The sequence below is a fragment of the Passer domesticus genome, chromosome 4, assembly GCF_036417665.1.
Source record: "Passer domesticus isolate bPasDom1 chromosome 4, bPasDom1.hap1, whole genome shotgun sequence".
In the NCBI taxonomy this organism is placed as follows: domain Eukaryota; kingdom Metazoa; phylum Chordata; class Aves; order Passeriformes; family Passeridae; genus Passer; species Passer domesticus.
Window position 1 is genome coordinate 77,436,300 of NC_087477.1, and position 19,687 is coordinate 77,455,986.

A 19,687-nucleotide genomic window follows, 5' to 3' on the forward strand; every position below is an offset into this window, starting at 1 on the left:
TCATCCAAAAGCAAATTTTAAAACACTTAGTTTGCTTCTATCCTCATTCCAGGTTAACTTTCGTTTTTCACTGTCTCATGCTCCGTTGTCTGTTTGCCTCTTTTTCCCAATCCCTCTTCGTTTCAGTGCCATTCACAGTTTGCTGCTTTTCCTGGCTCCTTGGCAGCCTACCCAGCACTCTGATTCCTGCAATATTGCTGCTCTTTTCCACTTCTGTACCTTTAAAGGCATAACAGACTCAAGCACACCCTTGAGGTCTTTGTTTTGCCCAAGAGTTTTTTGAGTTCATGTTCTTTGCTTTTTGGCTTTCCTGGCCTTTGTGTGTGCTCTGTAACATGGAAGTGCTGTGTAGATCGAGAGGGATAAATGTAAACAGTGTGCAAGAGCTGGTAATAGGCATCTCAACCAAGGAGAGAGAAAATAGTGATTCTTGCAAACCCAGATGAAAAGACAGGAAGCACAACTGATTAGGAATGGTCTTTAAAACAAAATGTACAGGCTGGAAAGAAGTCAAGAGTTTATTTGAGGCTGAGTACATTTTTTTCATTCTCTTTTTTCTGTAATTATGTACTTTCCTACATCTTGTTGCAAATCAAGTAGAAGAAAATAGTGTGTGATAGACTGGGTTTACAGCTTCAAGCATTTACCCAGTTGACCAGAACATTGATGAAAGCAGTGAGTAGTCCTTGGATGGAGGTGGGAACAGAGTCTGTTGGGTAAACCTGTGCCCCAGCCTTAGCAGAGATTGGGGTAGAATGTGTTAGATCCTTTGACTCCTGTTTTCTGAGCCCAACATGAAATACTTTTCAAAAGGTTACCACATTTCCATATTTGTAGTTTTAAGTTTAAAACAATTTAAATCTGAACTTCCGGTTTAATAGAACTTGAAATTTTTCAGTCACACTTTTACATAGGAATTAAGTGTACAAATGATTCTAGTGATGGCAGTTTTATCAAAGACCATTTCAAAGAGGAGCTGAAAAGCAACAAATCTTTTGAAACTGATACAAACAAATTCAGGATGGTGCTGTTGTTCAGCTCTTTGATTTGTCCCTGTTACAGCAATGGTTAAGTGAGATAACTTTTCAAGCTTCCAGTTCTTTGTTTAGCAGTAAAGCTTGTGTTTACACCATCAGTGCTGTTTATATTCATGATGCAGATGAAGCATTTTAGTTTTCCATCAGATTTAAATTCTCAAAGAACACAGATTGAAAGGAAGCAGCCTTGTTCTAAACAATAAGGTCTGGTTGGGAGTAAGTTGTCACCTCAGAGCTGATCCAAAACCTTGTAAATACACAATTAAAAAAAACCAAAACAAATGAGCTTTGGATCAGACTCCTTATGAAAGACTTGGGAAAGAACTGGGTTCAGTTGTCACCAGTGACTTCCATAACTCCATAAAATCCTTTGGTATGGATGTTCAATCCATTCTAGTGTCTGATAGACTTGACCTGAATTCAGCCTTATGAATAGACACAATTCAGCCCTATTAATAGAGAAACTAACACACAGAACTCCTGTTACAGATTTTTCATTGAAGCCTTTTATTCAGTAAAAACCTTTGTCAGAGTCTATATTCTCAAATTGACTTCTGTCATTAAAGCTGCATGCAATGGTCAGTAAATTCTGGCTTGGAAAGACTGGCTTCAATATAGTATTTAAAAGGAAGTTGTGTATAGATTGTATAGGTTATTTATGCAGTTGTGTGTATATATTTGTATGTATATATTTTTAAATGTTAATTTTTAGAAGACTAGAAATACACTATCATATATATATGTCACATGTGTATATATATGTAGTTTATGTAGTGTATGGATATATAGGCTTTTAGAGAGTGTGTTTTCAGGAGCCTGCAAGTAAGTTTTGTTTATGTTTGTGTAAAATATTTATACTTGTATTTATGGACAGTATAAACTCAAGTATTAATGTTTAGGGGTCCTCACTAGAGAGTATCCTGGCTGAGTAAAGTTTATATGAAATAAGTGGGTTACTGACAGCACCATGGATCATAGGAACCTAACAGGGAGCTGAGAGCTTGTAAAGAGGAGCAAGAACTTGTAAAAAGTAACACAATATAGCAGAGCTTTGGAGAGCCACTAAATACCACTTGAGCACACTGGCTTTTCCTTTTAGCTTTAGTGGTGCTGGTTTCACATGGATCCTTTGCAGCGTTGTAGGGAGGATTTGAGAGCAGCTCTGAGTCTCTGCAGCCTTCCCCATGTGACAGACTATTGGTTACAAATTCAACATGCAGCTGCTTTTTGCAAGTTAAATAAGGCAAGGCCTACTCCGTTTTGGTAAAGTCCATTTGTTCCACCCAAATGTGCAAAATATTTCAAGTCTGTTGGTGACACTGGAACATAATTTTTTTAGAGATGACACATGAAATTCCAAGTCCAAGAAATGCAACACTTTGTAGTTTCTAGAACTGGATTAAATACAGCACTTTCGAGTGATGATTTTTGTTTTTAAGATGGAGACTTTTTCATATTCAACATGTAATTTTTTATTTTTTTTTTGTCTCTGCATTGAAGTAGTTTTGCATTTCATGTACTGTGTTATGTTTTTATGCTCTGGATTTGATCCATGAGTGTCTGGAATAGCCTCTCATAGTCAAATCTAGAAGTGTCTTGAGATGCTCCAAGAAGAGAAAGCCTTGCTGTTAGTTCTCAGCATGTTATGATTTATGTTTTTGTAAAAGTAAGCAAGATGCTCAGGGTTCTCCCCCAAATAATGAGATGTGTGTGTCACAGTGGTGACTGTGTGATGCTTGGCATGATGGCTAAAATAGTGTAGTACCAAAAGAAGGAGGAAAAAAATGTAGATGGGGAAACATTTAGAAGGATTTAAAGCTTGGATAATCAGTACTCAGGATTTGTTAAATTCTTAGAACTAGAAATGTCTCCTACTACTGTGTCATCTGTTCCCTGAGAGCCTTGGTGACCTGGCATGTTGTGAAAGCAGAGTAGTCATTTTGAGCTTGAAGAACAGCAGAAGGACCTGTCCAAGCTGCTGTGATGGGAACAGCTGTCAGCTCATGGAATAGGGAATGACAAAGACTTTCAACAGTGAGCTCTAGCTTCAGCTGGAAGCAAGTCTGAAGGCACAGAAATCAGGCAGGTGAGCTCCATAACAAGAAGGAACCCAACTCATGTCCCTTGTTTCAGCTTTTGCCTCGGATCCTCTCTTCCCAGAGGGCCCAGTTGCAGTGTGGTGGAAGCAGGAATGGCTGTTGGAGGAGCACAGCTGACTCTGCTCATTCTCTGTCAGGTTTTTCCATTGCCTTTCCTTGCAAGAAATCATCAAAGAGCGTGGTCTGACTGCCACATACTCAGGCTGATCTGGAATTTCTGCCTTGCCTGCTATCTCGCTCACAAGTTTGATCTCCTTGTAATAAAATTGTTCTTGACTTTGTAAAAAATGAAATTCATTATGGAAAATGATGGAGAAAAATCACATATTCTCCCTGATTTTCTCAATGCATCCATCTCTTCTGTCAAATCATCAGTAAATTACTCATATGCACAGTTATTTTTTTCTAAAGATCATTTCATTTTCTGGAATTGTTGATATTTATGCTGCATGTCAGATTCGTGTGTTATGTTTTACTCATTGAAAGACTTGTCAGACTTTCTTGTGTGTATTTAATATATGTAATGATTGAGAATATAATTTATGCAGGTAATTCCAAAATACAGAACATTTAACTGTTTTTTTAAATCTTAGTGGCGTTATTAACATTCACCAGTGCTGAATGTTTCTAACTTCAGGTTTTCTGCTATTATTTTCTGCCTTTTTGGCATATTTCTATCACATGTCCAGTAGCAAAAAGCAGTAGCATAATTAAATTATCAAATTAATGTGATAAAACACACTTGCATGGTATTACATTTTTAGCAGTGGATTTCTTTGCTAACTAGCCCTTAATCCTAGGAGAGGCTCAGTCACTAAAAAGAAATTCTAAGAGATTTGTCACTTGCATTTGCTTGTTCCATATCCCATGTGATGGGTAAATAACTGCCTGTGGAAATGGCTAGTGTCAGCATTAAGCTATAGCTAGGAAATATTTTCCCTTTTATTGAACACATTCCCAAGCTTTCCAGTACTTTTCTGTCTCCTTCTAGTGCCAAGCCATAACCTAGATGGGCCCAAAAAATGTGTCATAATGGGTCCACAACAGTGCTCTTGGAGTCCAAATGCCAGTCTTGACTGGCTGAGTTAATAAAATATGCATGGTTATGAAATGAAAATCTGCTTCCCAAACTGAATCACTCTGATACTAAAACACAAATGTCTGAGCCAGTTCAGCTGTGCTTTAACCCCTGCTGGAGGCAGTCCTTAATGCACTGGCAGATCTGTACCCCCCAAAATACACCCACCATGGGCCTTTTCCAGCCTGGAGAGGAGGCTCTGGCTGTCACAGAGCCTTGGGGTGTGTCCTTGCAACTTCTAAGCTTCAGTTTCTGCTTATCTGACAGCTGCACAGATGATGTTTTCTCCTGCAGCACAGGCATCCAGAACAACCCTTGGGAGGGGCAGGGAAAAGAAATGATACAACACAGAACAGGGGACATGGCTTGTTGGAGATAGCCAGGATATCATAACTTGACCTTGAGGCTTGAAGCAACAAGTGCAAATTCAGTTTCTTCTGAATTTGAAGAAATTTCCACATCACTTGATTCTTGAACAACTTTATTTCAGACTCTAGTGGGAGCAGAAATAACCTAAGGGCATTTTAGGTGGGCTTTCTGGTCCTAAGGGTCCTGTTTCTTGTGTAGGGTACATCAGGCTTGGTCCATGCCAGCTGTAATGTCAGTGGGAAAGCAAACCCAAAACCTGTGTGGGGTTTTTATGAACCCTGTGTAACAGCTCAAGGTAACACATGCTGGTGAGTGCAGTCTTTCTGATTGGGAGCTGATGGATGTAATCTCCAAAGGACTTGTTTGCACCATTAAAATCAAGGAGTTTTGTGTGTGTGTAATCATTTTATAAGATCTGAGCCTACAGCTGCTCTTTGAATTATGTTGTAGCTGCATTCTTGAAGGATGTGTAATTTGTAATTTTTTTTGCAATTCTTACTAGTAAATGCAAATTCTGCTTGAAGGAATCTGCTCTTTATCTGAGTTAAAACTGAAGTTCTCAGTCCAGAAACAATGTTGAAATAGCATAAATAATTTTGTGAAGTATTCAATAATAAGTGCTTTTCTTTCATTTTTTATAGAGTTTGATTTTATTTTCTTTTAATTTTTTTCTTTATGTATTTTTAAACACTGTTGCAGATCCTGGGTTCCAGCAATTGTAATCCTCTGTGTGCAAGACTCTGCTTTGCTGCAATGATTTTTTAAAAATTACGTATGTTGATTATTTTTACTGACCTTGCATTACACTAGGAAATGCTCATATGAGCAGAAATAATTCAGATGACAGAATCTTTGCATATACCAGACTCAAAAGTCTGAACAAGAAATTTAGAGCCTCTGCAGCGCTTTTATGTGAAGTGTGTCATAGGAATCTCTTGAAGTCATTACAGCTGGCTTAGCTACTGCAATGATTTGTGCATGTTTTGTGTCTTGTAGAACCATTGGGATATTAGCTGGTGCATTGAAGGTGCAAGCACAGGAAAGTGTTTTGAAGAAATAAAATTTAATTTGTCAGCAGCTTCTGATTGTCTTTTGTTTTTGCTTTTTTTGGTGCTCTCACGAGTTTGGAGTTTTTTCTACAGCATTTTTGCTTTCATGCAATTTCTCATTTTTCAGAGGATTTGGATTTTCCTGGCTAATGTCAAGTTTGGCATCTCAGTTAATACCAATTTATGTGACATCCAGTTTCCATTAGTGAGAGCTTATTTGCAGTGTCAGTAAACTGAGGGGCAAACAGTTCTGGGTTTGTGTGTGAGGTGACCAATTCCAGTCTCTGTTGTTGAAGGGGTTTGTGCTCACTGAATGTTTTCCCAGGTATCCAGTGGTTTCATAGGGCATGAATGCCTGTACCACTGTGTGTGCTGAAGAGATACTGCTGTTACTCCATTCAAAGCAGAATTTCAGCTGCCTAAGCATAAAATACTCACTGTTTGTGGGCAGTGTTTGCTTCTGTGTGTGCAGATGCAGTCCAGTGGCACTTGTACTGGGTCAGTATTGCAGAGATTCCTGAGGAATGAGGAGAGCTTTCCCTCTTACTAAGAACACAAGTACAGATCACTTAGCTCTTCTGAAGTGATCCTATCTTGTTAGAATGGAGACTTGAGATGAAAAAGACCAAGAGGCTGGGAGATACTTGGAAAAATAACCTTTAAAAAAACCCCTGAATCTGTATTTAATGCTTTTACTGTTTTTTATACTTGAGAATATGTGTATGAAATTAAGCTGAGATTCTGTGAAAGAAGAAAAACAAACAAAACTTTTTTCTTTTCTTTCATTTTGTTTATAGGTACTAAATGAAGCAGTGGGTGCACTGATGTATCACACTATAACTTTAACTCGAGAAGACCTGGAGAAATTTAAAGCACTTCGAATAATTGTCCGAATTGGCAGCGGTTTTGATAATATTGACATCAAATCTGCTGGAGATTTAGGTATGGCTATTACAGACTTTATTTTGCATCTCATACTTGCCTCCAGAAATCTGATAGCATCTAAATCTTTGTATTAATGTGTTCTGTGTATTTTATACTAGCATCATATGTAAGCTGTATAATTTTCCCATCAGAGTATAAAACTCATTATGGAGATACTAGCATTAGTTAATTAAGTGATAATATTAACAGCTTTGTGGCAGGATGACAATCTGCCTGCTCAGTATAAACCCAAGGAGTAAGGCCATAATTTTTCATCCCATTCTTTTTTACTCCAATTGTATATTTTAACTACTACTGCTATAATCTAATTACAAAATATAATTCCATCACTGTGGCATACTACTTCTGTTTGAATAAAAAATGAGATCTTTATCAACTGTCTGGGACTTATTTATGATGCATGAGATTTAGTACTAAACCAGTCCATAAAATAGAAATACCAATTTTATAGGAGAATCAGTTGTTGCTTCGTCTGAATAAATTCAGCTACTAGAACTCTGAAGAGATGGTGCTTGATGTTTGACTGTAAGAAAAGCAACCACCTGATCTGTACTTTTCTTACTTTAGGTTAAACTATCTCCTACCTGTAATCTAAAGGTCAGCCTACCACTTGGAGTAAAGATTTTCTTTATTTCTTTTCCAAGATTGTGGAGACCAAGTATTTTTTCCCATTATGCTCTGGAAAGATCTTGGAAACATTTATTTCAGTGTGGCAGTGCTTAGTTGTAGCAGTAGTCCCACTGATGTAGTGAGGAGCTGTGGTGTGATCTGTTTATCAGGTTATGATAAAAAAATATTCATCTGTTGTAATGGTGGCAGAGCCTTAACCATTCCTTGCTGAGTTTTATAAAGATCAGGTCAGGGCTGAAAGTGTGCAGGGTTGTGTTTTGCCTGTTTTAACTGATGCCACTGTCAGACATGGGTTGTGAGTCTCAGAAAACGTGTGTGTGTGGAGAGATTGGCCTGGGGTAAAATTCTAGATCAAAAGCCAAAATGTAGGTGCAGATCAAAGGCTCAGACCAGTCAGGAGCCCAGTTTGTGGAGAAAATCCCTGATAAGAGGAAGATCTTTGAAGGTTTGCTGGCTGTCTCTTCTGCAGGTCTCTATGCTGGATCCTAACCCAAGTTACAGGCTAAGTGCAGCCACATAATTCTTCAAGCTGGAATACACAGCAGATTTGGGAAATTCTTGTTGATATGATTTGGGAAGTTCTTGTTCAAATGTTAAATTGCCGCCTTGCTCAGCGTTCAGTTCCTGTCTTGTGATTAGCCTGAGTTGTAAAGTTGAGGGTCCAACCCGTTTGTGTATCCTTTAGTTTACAAAATATTGTTGTCCACTCGGTCAAAAGCCAGTAAATGGTGGAAAGGTTGCAGTAAAACCTCTGATTTTAATATTAAGTGTGGGTGAAATGGCTGGAATTAAATACTGCTGAGACAAAGAGCCTTCCATTTGTTGAACTGGTGTAAGTAACAGATATCTTAAGGAGCTAATGTGAGAGTGATCTGCTCTTTATAAAAGACTTTCATTTGCTTTTGAAATGTAGATTTAGACCAGAGTCCAATGTATTTCTGAACTTCTGTAGTAACTTGAGTTATTTTTCATAGAGCTGGCACATGAGGCTGTTACCAGCTTTTTCTATTAAGCATTATTTTATATTAGCTCTTTTAATCTTCTGACAAAGCATGTAAATGTGTGTCTCTTGGATAAAACATGCTTTTCCTGCACTTTATTAATAGTTGCTTAGAAAATACATACAAGCTGTGGGTGTAGCTGGATGCAAGTGCAGTGGGAGCCCAGGGAATGCCTGTTGACTCCTGCATTTTTCAGCATTGAACCTGTGCACAAAATCACTGAAAGCAGTGGGAAAAGGGAAGGCAGCATTGATCAGTGGATATGAGATGAGAGTGTGCTGTCTTTTCCCATGTGAAATGTCTCTTCATTTCCTTGCCTCTCTCTTGCTGCTTTTTGTGGTTTGCTGTGTCTCTGCCTTTCAAAAATGAGCTGCTTTTAGAGTTGAAGAAAAATTGGGAAAAATAAATTCTGCTGTTCAGGAGAGGATTTATCTGACTTTTGTTCCCTCCATTTCCTAAGGAAACCTATTAGGGAAGAAGGTATATTACTCCTCTTCCCAAATACATAATATAATTCTTTAAGCTGCTTTTAAAGCATAATTTTGTTGATGGCAGCTATTAGGAGACACATTTATTTAATTTACGTTGCCATCTAAAACCTGCATTGTTGCTCCATGAAAAAGACTTTTTTGTATAAACAAATGCAAGTGTTTAATGTGAGGTTCTTAGAAGGGATGTTATTTTTCAGTCTTTCACCTCTCCCTCCCAGTCATGCTTTTTTTCTCCATTTTAAAAATGGTGAATTTCCTTCTACCATTGATGATAGCAGGATGCCAGGATTAATATTCCAGCAAATGATGCTGGTATATCTTCTTGTAAGTCTTAAGGGCAGTGACTCAGCAGACAGGCTTATCTCTACAGCAGAGGAAAGAAAAATAGTTCTGTAAGTTCCTTGTGCAGGTTTTTAGTGATGTAGAGAAAGCTGTAAAAAAGTACTGGGCAGCAGAATAAAGGCATTTGAATGTAAAACATAGATAAATACAGCATGAGCTTATTATTTGTTATATTGTTGTTGATGCTGTTTCTGAAGAGAATCTTTATTCTTCTTTGCTTCCTAAGATACTCTGGTATTAGCTGAGGACTTACTGAATATTTAGTTATGTAAAATCCCAAACAGTAAAAACAGTTTTTGGGTGTTTTTAGGATACAAAACACTTTTTTTTTTCTTCTCCACCATGAAATTATACTGCGTGTTGTTTGTTGTCTCAGTCAGCAGAACTGAGACACAAACATTTGTGGGAGCTGGTGATTAGAGAGAGAACATGCAGTACATGGAAAGACTGAAGAGAGACAAGTCATAAAAGACACAAAGTTTTTCAAGCATTTTGCTTAACTACTGTGTACTGAGTACTGGAAGGTAAAAAGCAGAATGGGATAACTTGCATGTAATTACAATCACTTGTTGCTTCAACAGTTCCTTGAAGTAAAGTAGGCTTATTCTGAGTCTTGAATCAATAATCCACCTTCCGCAGTTTTCTGTGGAAGTCTGTAACACTTCAGGCTGCTTGATGTTATGCTATTTTCAGCTGGTGACTTTTCAGCTGTTAGGAGCATGGACTTATTTGGCATTACCTTTGCATACCACGTAGAAGCAGATTTTGCATTTTCTGTTGATGATTAAATGGGTTCCCTTTAATGTGGGGACCAGGAAAGGCCTGGGATGTTGTTTGTTGTAATTCTAAAAAACCTTGTGCAACGTGTAACAGATTGTCCTTTCCTGTATCATGATTACTTACACATGATGTGAAATTACTAACAGTCATCTTGTGAAGGCTTCATAAGAGTTGCTGTCATTATAAATTATTTTATCATTTTTGTAACTTGCATAGATAGCTTTTGGGAGGGTGTTTGTCCAGTGTTGGAAAGCTAACTCACACAATTAAACCTAAACTCTGATCATAAACCACACTGTTGAGATCAAGGCAGGTTTCTCTTGGTTATTCAAAGCACCAAGCTCAGTGGGAATGTAAAATGCTTACCATGTTCTAAACTATCAGACATCTTCAGTGCTTTCCTTCTGTGGTTTCAGTGGCCTCTCTACTATCTGCCTTAGTTTGCAATCAATAAAAGCACGATAATTAGTAATAAAAAATAAGAGAAATAAATTGGCACATAGTTGTCAACTATTATGTCAGGTATTCTGCCTGCCATTACAGTCAGAAACTTAGTATTTGTGCAAGACACGTTGATATAGGTGTGATTTTAAACATCACACTCCTGTATTGCTGTTAAATGGAAAAAAAAATAAGCATTGTTTGGCAGCTGGCATCCTCTCCTCTGCCTGCAGGGATCGCCGTGTGTAACGTGCCAGCCGCCTCCGTAGAAGAAACGGCAGATTCCACCATGTGCCACATCCTGAACCTGTACAGGAGAACCACCTGGCTGCACCAGGCCCTGCGCGAGGGCACCCGGGTCCAGAGCGTGGAGCAGATCCGGGAGGTGGCCTCGGGAGCTGCCCGCATCCGAGGGGAGACCTTGGGCATTATTGGATTAGGTACGTTGGCTTCGCGCGTGGTTTCATGCTCTTTGCTGCCCTGCTTAAAAAAAGTGCAGATTTGAGCTGTAAAAATGGAACATTTGTTCACTCCCTGTCAAGCATTCGTTCCTGATAATTATGTATTATGAAATGTTTTGCCTCAAAACATAATCATTTTCCTGAGAAAACGTGTTTTATTGCTGATGTTCTCTCAGTTCTTTGAGTTTCTGTATGTCTTTCTGTTGCCATATTGCCTGCTGTCAGGCACACTGCTTCTCAGAGGAGACACCATCATTTCTTTTTCCAATACAAGAATCCTGCTACCTCAGCCCCATTACATTATCCCTTATCCATTTTCATATCTGGTTTTGTTTGGACTTTTTTCGTTTTACATTTTTTTACATAACTAAAAAGTCTTTGCTTCAGTAACATCCTGCAGAGCAGTTACTGTGTGCATTTGACTGATCTGCATCTGAAATTGTATTTCAACTCTAATGAGGGGAAGAATATATGCAAGAAATATTGAAATGTTTCCAGACCTAATAAAATCACCTACTTACCTCTCTGAGTGACCCTAAATGTTTTTCAACATCCAACAGATGGACAGGCTTGCTAGAGATGAATTAATTACTGTCTGTTACAGAAGTAGAGAAGAAAAACAAGCAAGTCAGTTTCTATTTAAAAATTATTCAGTCATGTGCTTGTCTTACACAGATCTGATAGACTGTGGATGTAATTGCTGTGCTATTCATCCACAGGAATTAGTAATATGATTTTGACAACAAAGCATCATATTTAAATGACTGCTCCAGTTACACATTGCTGTCAAGTAACTCCAGCCTCAAACTCTTACTTTTGGATGCTGAAAATAGCCTGGTGTTACACAGTACTCATTTAAGAGCATGCAGTAAACCAGAACCATCTTCACAATCAAAGAATTGCCTTTAAAATACGATTTTCATGAAGTTAGTCATGAAGCTGCTTTCTGAAATCTGTACTAATGTAATTATGCATCTCATTTAAACACACAATGATTATTGTGCTCAGTCACAGCATCTCTACCCAAATCATAGACAGTTGCATGCAGTGTTTCCAAAATGGAAATGCATACCTGGTTTTTGACACATAAGCTTTGGCTCACATGCAGTGTGCACATTTGCTGGAGATATCTGTGCTGTTGTCATTCAGTTTGGTGTTTTTACTGAACAAATTCAGACTTGAGAGTAGAAAGAAGAAGTCTTTCATCATTGACTTCCTTAAGTGAATTTTGCTGGTTTTGTTCTTGATAACTGAACAGTATAGAGGAATAAATGGGTAATCAGATTGCCAGTATGTGTATAAAGCTTTACAAAATGCTAGGTTTTGCTTTTAGTTTTAAAAAGTAAGTCTTCTGTGTGCATGTTACACTAAAAAGGCTAATAAAATTTGATTTTTAAGGGCATGCTTCTGTTGCAGTTATTGACCAGTCATTATCTCTAGCCTTTTGTTGTTCCTGTCTATTTCCTACCATAGAATATTCAAAATTTCAAAGAATACTAAACTGTAAAGTCACTTTTGAAAATTTCTGCTCTTCCTTCTTGTGCATGTGTGTGAATAGGCACAACACTTTGAGTCAGATGTGTTCTAACAAACTCCTATGAATCTGTGTATTAATGAACAGCAAAAATGTAGACTTAGAAGATCTACCAGAATATCTGTGTGAGCACTTCAGGCACTTAGGCTGTGATGTCACCCTTCTCTAGTACAGATCACTGCAACAGGTTAGCTGTCTTGAGTTTCAGACTCAAACATGCATTTACAACCGAAGACTGTTGTCCTTAGGTTGTGTTTCTTCACTAGTGGCCTCTCCCTACATTTGGAGTTTTGCCTCAGTTTATTATTTAGACATGTTAGTGTCAGAAGTGATGATCCACCCAGATGCTATGAAGTGAATGTATTACACACAAAATAAACAGTTACCATCAGTTGCTCAGCCCTTTCCTCTGTTTCTGTGTCGTGTCTCAGTTTCTGTCCCTTGTTGTCAGTGTGTCTGAGATCATCTCCTCTCAACTACAGCTGTGTTTCTCTATTTTTGTCTTAAGACTTGTGGTCTCTTCAACAGTGAGTTGCTTAAATTTATCACTGCTGCTGCGACAGCTAACTGCAGACCTTCTTAACATTGCTCCTGGGCTTAACTCCTTGCCAAAGAGAAACACCCTAGCTCTTGCCTATCTCTGTGCTAGGGAATGACTGTGTCTCCAAAGTTTCAGCTACTCACTTCCTTATCCACTGATCTAGCCAAGTTTCGTGACTCACTTGCCTTCTTTCCATCACCCACTCTCTTTCCCTCTCATGCATATTCCTGCTTTGACACTTGGTCTGTCCTGCTTAATCCTCTTACTCTGTGTTCCTCCTTTAAAGTTAACCCCATCTCTCATCCTCTGCTTGTATTGAGCTTGAAGATAAGCAGAGACTAACAGCATAATGCCTCCTTCATGTGCTTGTTGGATCCCATCCCTCATTGTTGTGTTGTTTGGTTAGCCCCTGAGCTCCTTGAGGCACAGCCCATGCCTCTTTCTGTCTTTGTGAAGTGTCTGATTCTTTGAGCCTTACATAAATAATAATATCATGTCATTTAACAGCTGTCTTTGTCACTTTTAATCTTTATTATTATCTGGTGTCCTACTTTTTAAGTGATGTATCACAAGTGTGGATAATAAGCCCCGCATTTAAAAAAACCAAAGAAACTACCTTTTCATCATATATATTTAGAAATACAGGGGTTTGTGTGTTTTTTTAAGGAGGAATATTTATGAGGAGCAGCATGTAAGTACTTGGATGAATACACATCTGGCCCTGGTTCTGCTCTAATGACAATTTTACAGCAGTGAAGTCGCACTCCCTTTCCCTTCCTTCTCACTGAGAAATGCTGATGACTAATGGCTAATGCATTTCCTCACCCAAGAAAGGTGAAATTATTTTAAATAAATTTGTCTCCACATCACAGTGAATGTCATCACTCAGTTTGTCTTTCCTCACCTGCTCTATTCTCTCAGTAGTCCCACTGCCCTACCTAGATGCTTGGCCAAATTACTAACCTGTGCTATAACTAAATAAGGCTTAAGAGCTGGGTGGTATTATTCTGCAATAAATTATCTACTCTTAGCAGTCCTACTGGCTCTCTTAATGTGCTCAGCAGGAAATGTAACAGAAAGCACTCTCCACATTTCAGAGTTCTCCAAGAAGGAGGAAAAATTACCCATATTCTCCACTGCTGTTGCATAGGCAGGGAAGAGCTGCTAAGTGAAAGCAGTTTTTCTTTCTATGGAAGTCTTCAGGCAGGTCATCATCATCATTTCCATGGTATCAAGGTCATTTTTAAAACTTTGCAATACCAGCATAGGATGAGTGGGCTGAGCAGGGTCCTTGCAGCTGCTGTACTGTCACACTCAGATCAGGCCATGGGCAGGGTCAAGGTCTATAAAGGTCCCTATAAATTGGGGCATTTGGGTCGAGGGGAGTTGGGAGACTTACAGAGGACTTGAATGGATGAGGCTATAACAGGAGATGGGTGTTTGAGCCTCTCTTCTGAAATGATGAATGGATCTTCCTAGAACTTTGATTTCCTTGAAAATACACTTTTGTCGCTTTCTGCTTTTTTTGCAATTGTATACAACATTCGTTTTCTGCATTTTTCTCACACTGCTGACTAATAAATTAATTTAGGGTTTTGAGCTTAAGATTTTGCCCTCCCTGGAAGCAGCCATGAATATTGATAACAATTTGATGTGCTCTTAACTTAGAGTTGTCCCAAAGGTGGGATGCTTTGTGTCCTGTATTGTCCTCAGTGTGTTGAGGTAGGTTTTGAACCACCCTTCATGCCCAGGAGAGTCTTATATAATAGAAGGTTTTCAGGAAAGGAGAACAAAAAGCTCATAGTTTTGTGGTTGTTCCTTATGTGAGATGGTAATTTAAAAAGAAATTGGCAAATTCCTCGTGTCCAGTTGTGTACTTGTTTAATGACTAAATAAGAATTGTCAATTGCAGAAGAGTTTTATCCCATAAAATATTTGTAATAGGATAATTCTGGTTAGAAATAGAGATGAGATTCCCTAGTGTTTCTGAAGGAAACTTCTGTGCCCATTGAAGAAGTCTTTGGTTTGTTAGCTTGCATGGGGGTGAATGAAGTGTAGCTTTAACTGGAGAGGCTGTTGTAAGAGATTTTGCTGTTGTGGATCCCCTCAGGTATTAGTGTTGTCAAGAGTATAAAAAAAAAAAAGAACAGATGACAATGTTGCATGTGAAAATGAATGGAGCTGGAGTAAGTTATATGCTTTGTTTAAAAAAAACAAATATTTACAGTTGTGTGACTGATTCCTTGAGCTGTGAACATGCCAAAATTTGGAAACAATACAGTGTTTGTGTTGAAAATTTTCTAATTCAAATTTATAAAAACAGCTTGGAAAGTAAGCAAATAACATGCATGCAAGTGTTGAAAGATTTGAGGAGTATTCTAACCTGGTGTCCCCAAAGAAAAGCAGACAGCCCCTGTCAGATTGATATACTGTTTAATATGCGAAGCACATCTGTCACTAAGCACTGCAGAATTGCTGTGTTCACATTAAGTGATCAGCAAAAACCTTTCTTCCTGTGGCTTCTGAAATATATTCAAAAAGAAACTGAAAAGCAGAGGGAAATCCCTTCAAGCACAATGGGAAAGAGATGGGATTTCCCTGGGTTGATTTGATGCTTTTTTGAACAAACTTAGACCTTACAAAGGAGAACTTGTTGATTTTTTTTGTTTTTGTTTTTTTTTTTCAAATTAGGCATTGTTATTATGATGTGTCAAGTCATGCTTTTGGAACATCTTTATCCAACATTTGTAGTTCTCTAATGTGAATATCTGCTCTGTAAACTTCTAACTTGAAAAGTGTGTTAGTTCTCACTCCTCAAAATGCCTGTAACTCATTAGATGTACTCAGAGGTTTTTCCCCTCTGTGTTTTACTGGTAGTGTGTCAAGGGGGAGTACACATCTCCTGGTGCATGTGGTGTGGAGTCATGCCCATACAGCACTTCTGGGCACAGCTCTGAAATCTGACAGTAAGGGAAGTGGAACAAAAAAGCAAAGTTCAGTGTCAGTTCCAAGTGGGACTGCAGTCTTCTTAACTAGATGTTGTATGATCATCTGTGTTTATTTATCATTCAGGTAGCTGAATAAAATTTATTTTAAAGCCTTAGATGACAAGATTCTTGTAGGCATTTTAATGCTGGAAGGATGTTACCCAAAATGAAAGAAAATACCAGAAAGGAGATTCCATGTATTGAGAATGGTTGTGCTTCAGATTAAACAAATTATCTGTTATTGCATCCATTTTTGAGGATTAATTGTATAGCTTTTTATTAAAGCCAGCTGGTTTGACATGGGTAAGGATAAGCCCTTGGCAGGATGTGTTCACAGGCAGGGGTGTTTTGCCATAAACAGGCCCAGCAGGCAAGCCTTGCGTTACACAGATTATTGCAGATTACGTGACATCTTCTGGCATTTCACATGTCTGGTGACAAAAGGTGCAAACCTCCTGCTTTGTTTCGAGGCACTGTGAAACAGTCCAGATGTACCATCTCTGATCCCAGTGATGATTCTGAGTGGGATGGGAGGCACCTCCCTTTTCTGCCCTTGCAGTTGCTGCACAAAGCGTTACGGTCTGATACAAGCGTTCCCATTGGGCAGGAGGAGGCCACCTTACACCCACCAGCTGCTTCACATCTGCTCTCATGGTGTGTTTATCTTGTTCTAGGGCGTGTTGGGCAAGCAGTAGCTCTACGTGCCAAAGCCTTTGGCTTCAGTGTGATTTTCTATGACCCATACCTCTCGGATGGCATGGAGCGTGCTCTGGGCCTGCAGCGGGTGAGCACTTTGCAGGACCTGCTGTTCCACAGTGACTGTGTTACCCTGCACTGCAACTTGAATGAACACAATCATCATCTTATTAATGACTTCACCATAAAGCAGGTAATAATCTCTGGGGGTGCCCTGCACACCAGTGCTGGTTGCCAAATCTGTGTAGTATTCATTTCTGTAAATTGGTAGATTCTCATTTGATAGAAATCTTTCTCTTCTGCTGCTCTAAGATCAAACAGATCTATAATTGATTAGGAACTAGCTGGTTGTTTATGTATTGTTGCTTTTATTGTATTTTTGGCTCAGTAACATTGCATTTGTGGAAATTTTTAACTCTTCTTAATATCACTCAGATTTAATGAAGTGGCACTGATGTAAAAGCACTTTTTCTGTGTCTTGTAGTAGCTTCTTCTTTACATGTGTATCTTCAGGTAGCAATTCTGCCTTTCACTGTTGTCCCTCAGTTTGAGTTCCTTTGATGCAATTTAAGGATTATGACTAAATGGCTCCCCCCTGTGCTCAGTCCCGATGCTCACAGAGCACTTCAAGGATGGAGCTCATTTACAGCATTGCATTATTGGGAGAAATAATGTTTCTTGGAATTAGTACTAACTTCTCCATAAAGTTCTAGGTAATGCACAAAATAATAAAATAATTTCAAAATCTGGGTGCAGTAACTGCTCCATTTGTTGAAAAATATTATAATAGAAGCCAGACACTTAATGAAAAAGTTTGACTCCAGCTTTTTAGTGTAGGTAACAGCCAGAAGTAAAACACTGAGACATAAAAATGGAGGCAATGTAGAGGAAAGAAACCCTAAGACAGAATAGTTGATTTGGCTGTTCTTTATGTTTATATAGTGGGTTTATGTGTTGGTAATAATGACAGTAGTATTCTTTTGCAGTAAAATCATTGCTTGTCTTCTGAGAAATAGTTTTTACCTACTGTTGAAATTTAGAACTGAAGAACTTACTGAACATGTTCCACAGTCATGTAGGATCATGGCAGAAAACTGACAGTACAACACACTTCTTGATTTGAGAGTTTAGGGATTTTGCAAATCCATCACAACATAAAACCAGGACTTGGGATTTAAAACTCTAAAAAATTAAGAAGCTTAAAATGAAACCAAAGAGACCTGTCACCCTGCCTTGAATATTGTCTTCTGTTGTATGGCTGGGTACATTCAGTGGTTATTACATGGTGAGATGTCTCTTCAAGCAGACATCTAGACCCAAAAAGCATCACATTGAATTCCATGGCATCACCGAGCCTTGGTCACTTTATTATACAGCAGTTGTGAATCTGGGGCCACTTTACCACAGGAAGTTTTTTGAGTGCAGACAGAGAAAGGTGTTGAACTTTGGAGAAGGCACAGCATATTAATCAGAGAAACAAACAATGGAAAACATGTTAAAACAGAGTAATACCATCTGAAACTAAATGCCTGTAATAAACTCTGCACTGGAAAGTGTCTTAAGTAAGCATTTATCTTCCTATTTGTTATCCTTCATGATCAAAGCAAGGATTAATTAAAGTGTTAGATGATAGTTCTTGCTTTGGGTAGGAGTTTGGGTGAAGCACCCTGGATAGTAAAGTGGATGTGAAACCCATGAAATTGTAACCCCCCTGACTGCACAGTTTGTGTAGAGCATATTCTGATTTAGGCTGACAGATGTTGGAGTTGGCCTAGAATTTCTGGAAAGCATTGCATACCATTTTTTACCAATTCTGCATGCTCATGTCATAACCAGTTTTTAAACAAAGTACAGAGACGTATGTTGTATCTCATTTCACTGAAGTCTCACCCTGAAATTTGTGGAGTCTGAAATGACATACACTTCAAGTGTCTTTGAAAATTTGGTGTCTGTCTTCTTTTAAGTAACTTTTTTAGTGAATTAATTATTATTCTGTAAAGCCATCCTGCTTGTCCTTGTAGTCTCAGAGTAGCTCAGAGAAGTGTTTCAATGAACTTGTGCTCTTGAGACTGAGGTCATCTTTAGTTTTACAGATTTGAGAAAAAACTGCAGTTTAAACAGAATACTTTTATAAAGCAGCTCTGCAGGTTTAGTGTAGGTGAATTTAACAGACGTCAGCAGTTCAGCTGTGAAGCTCTTTCAAGCTTCCACCCATTGTTAAGGATCATCTCCAGCTGCCTCCACCCTGACAGTTTATCATGAGTCACATAATTCATTCCCTCTAGAATGCATTTATGCAGGCATCTTCTGTTTGATTTGAATGTGTCTTAGTGCTGGTTCTTGAGTTTTGTAAATAGTCCTAAAATGAAAACTCAAGCAAGATTGGACAGAAGATTTTAGCAGGGTTCACTTTAAGTAAAATGTTCCCGTCCTTCAGAGGGCCTGTAAATACACCGAGCTGTATTACAACTCAAGTTACCAGTTTGCACAGAAAGGGGAAGGGTATTTGAGCTCCCACGAGCCTTTATGGAGTGTCTGCACAGCTGTGAGTGGCTCTGGGGTGAGCCCACCTGTGCTGGTTTTGGTTCAGTTCCCCCAACTGACCCAAGAACTGGAGATGCAGTGATTGTTCCCATAAGGAATCTCTTCTTGTTACCAGGCCAGCTTAAGATGCTGCCCCAGTTTTATTGCTGTTCTGATTCCCAAATTAATTACATAAAGCTGAGAGAAGCATCCTTTAGTTCTGCTCCTGTAAGTGAAGTTTGGTTTTGCTGCATGGATGGATCTCCTGTAGGCCCAGGAGTCTGCAAATGGAGAGGGGCAGGGCCACATTAAACCTAGAGAGCTGGCCAGTAAAACATGGTGGGTTTTTTCTTTATAAAGCACTGCAAGCATGTTCATATTAATGTTCCATATGACCTCATCAGAAAAAAAACAACCAAAACTGACTTATTCAATCTCCTTGTTGTTGATGAATTTGGCATTTTGAATTAGTATTTGAGCGTAAAAATCCATTTACCTAAGGTTTAGTTTGATGTGTAGCTGAGTTGGTGTAAAAATGTTGGGTTTTGCTTATTTGTATGTTGAGAGACAGAGTCAGTACAAAATGAGATTTTCATTATTCATCTTCACCATGGTTCCTGCTCTTCATGCGCTTTCCTTCATGCTCAGAGGTGTTTGAGACATCTGTCAAAGATGAAATACCA

General features: G+C 38.6%; 1 protein-coding gene across 11 annotated transcripts in view; it reads left to right on the forward strand.

Moving 5' to 3' along the window:
- Window positions 1-19,687, forward strand: part of CTBP1 (C-terminal binding protein 1) — a 235,412-nt gene that overhangs the window by 201,544 nt on the left and 14,181 nt on the right. For all 11 annotated transcript variants that reach the window (XM_064418942.1, XM_064418943.1, XM_064418950.1 and 8 more), the window contains 3 exons: window positions 6,430-6,574; window positions 10,496-10,702; window positions 16,460-16,674. In XM_064418942.1, coding sequence (XP_064275012.1) covers window positions 6,430-6,574; window positions 10,496-10,702; window positions 16,460-16,674 — 567 coding nt within the window. The remainder of the gene's footprint in view (window positions 1-6,429; window positions 6,575-10,495; window positions 10,703-16,459; window positions 16,675-19,687) is intronic.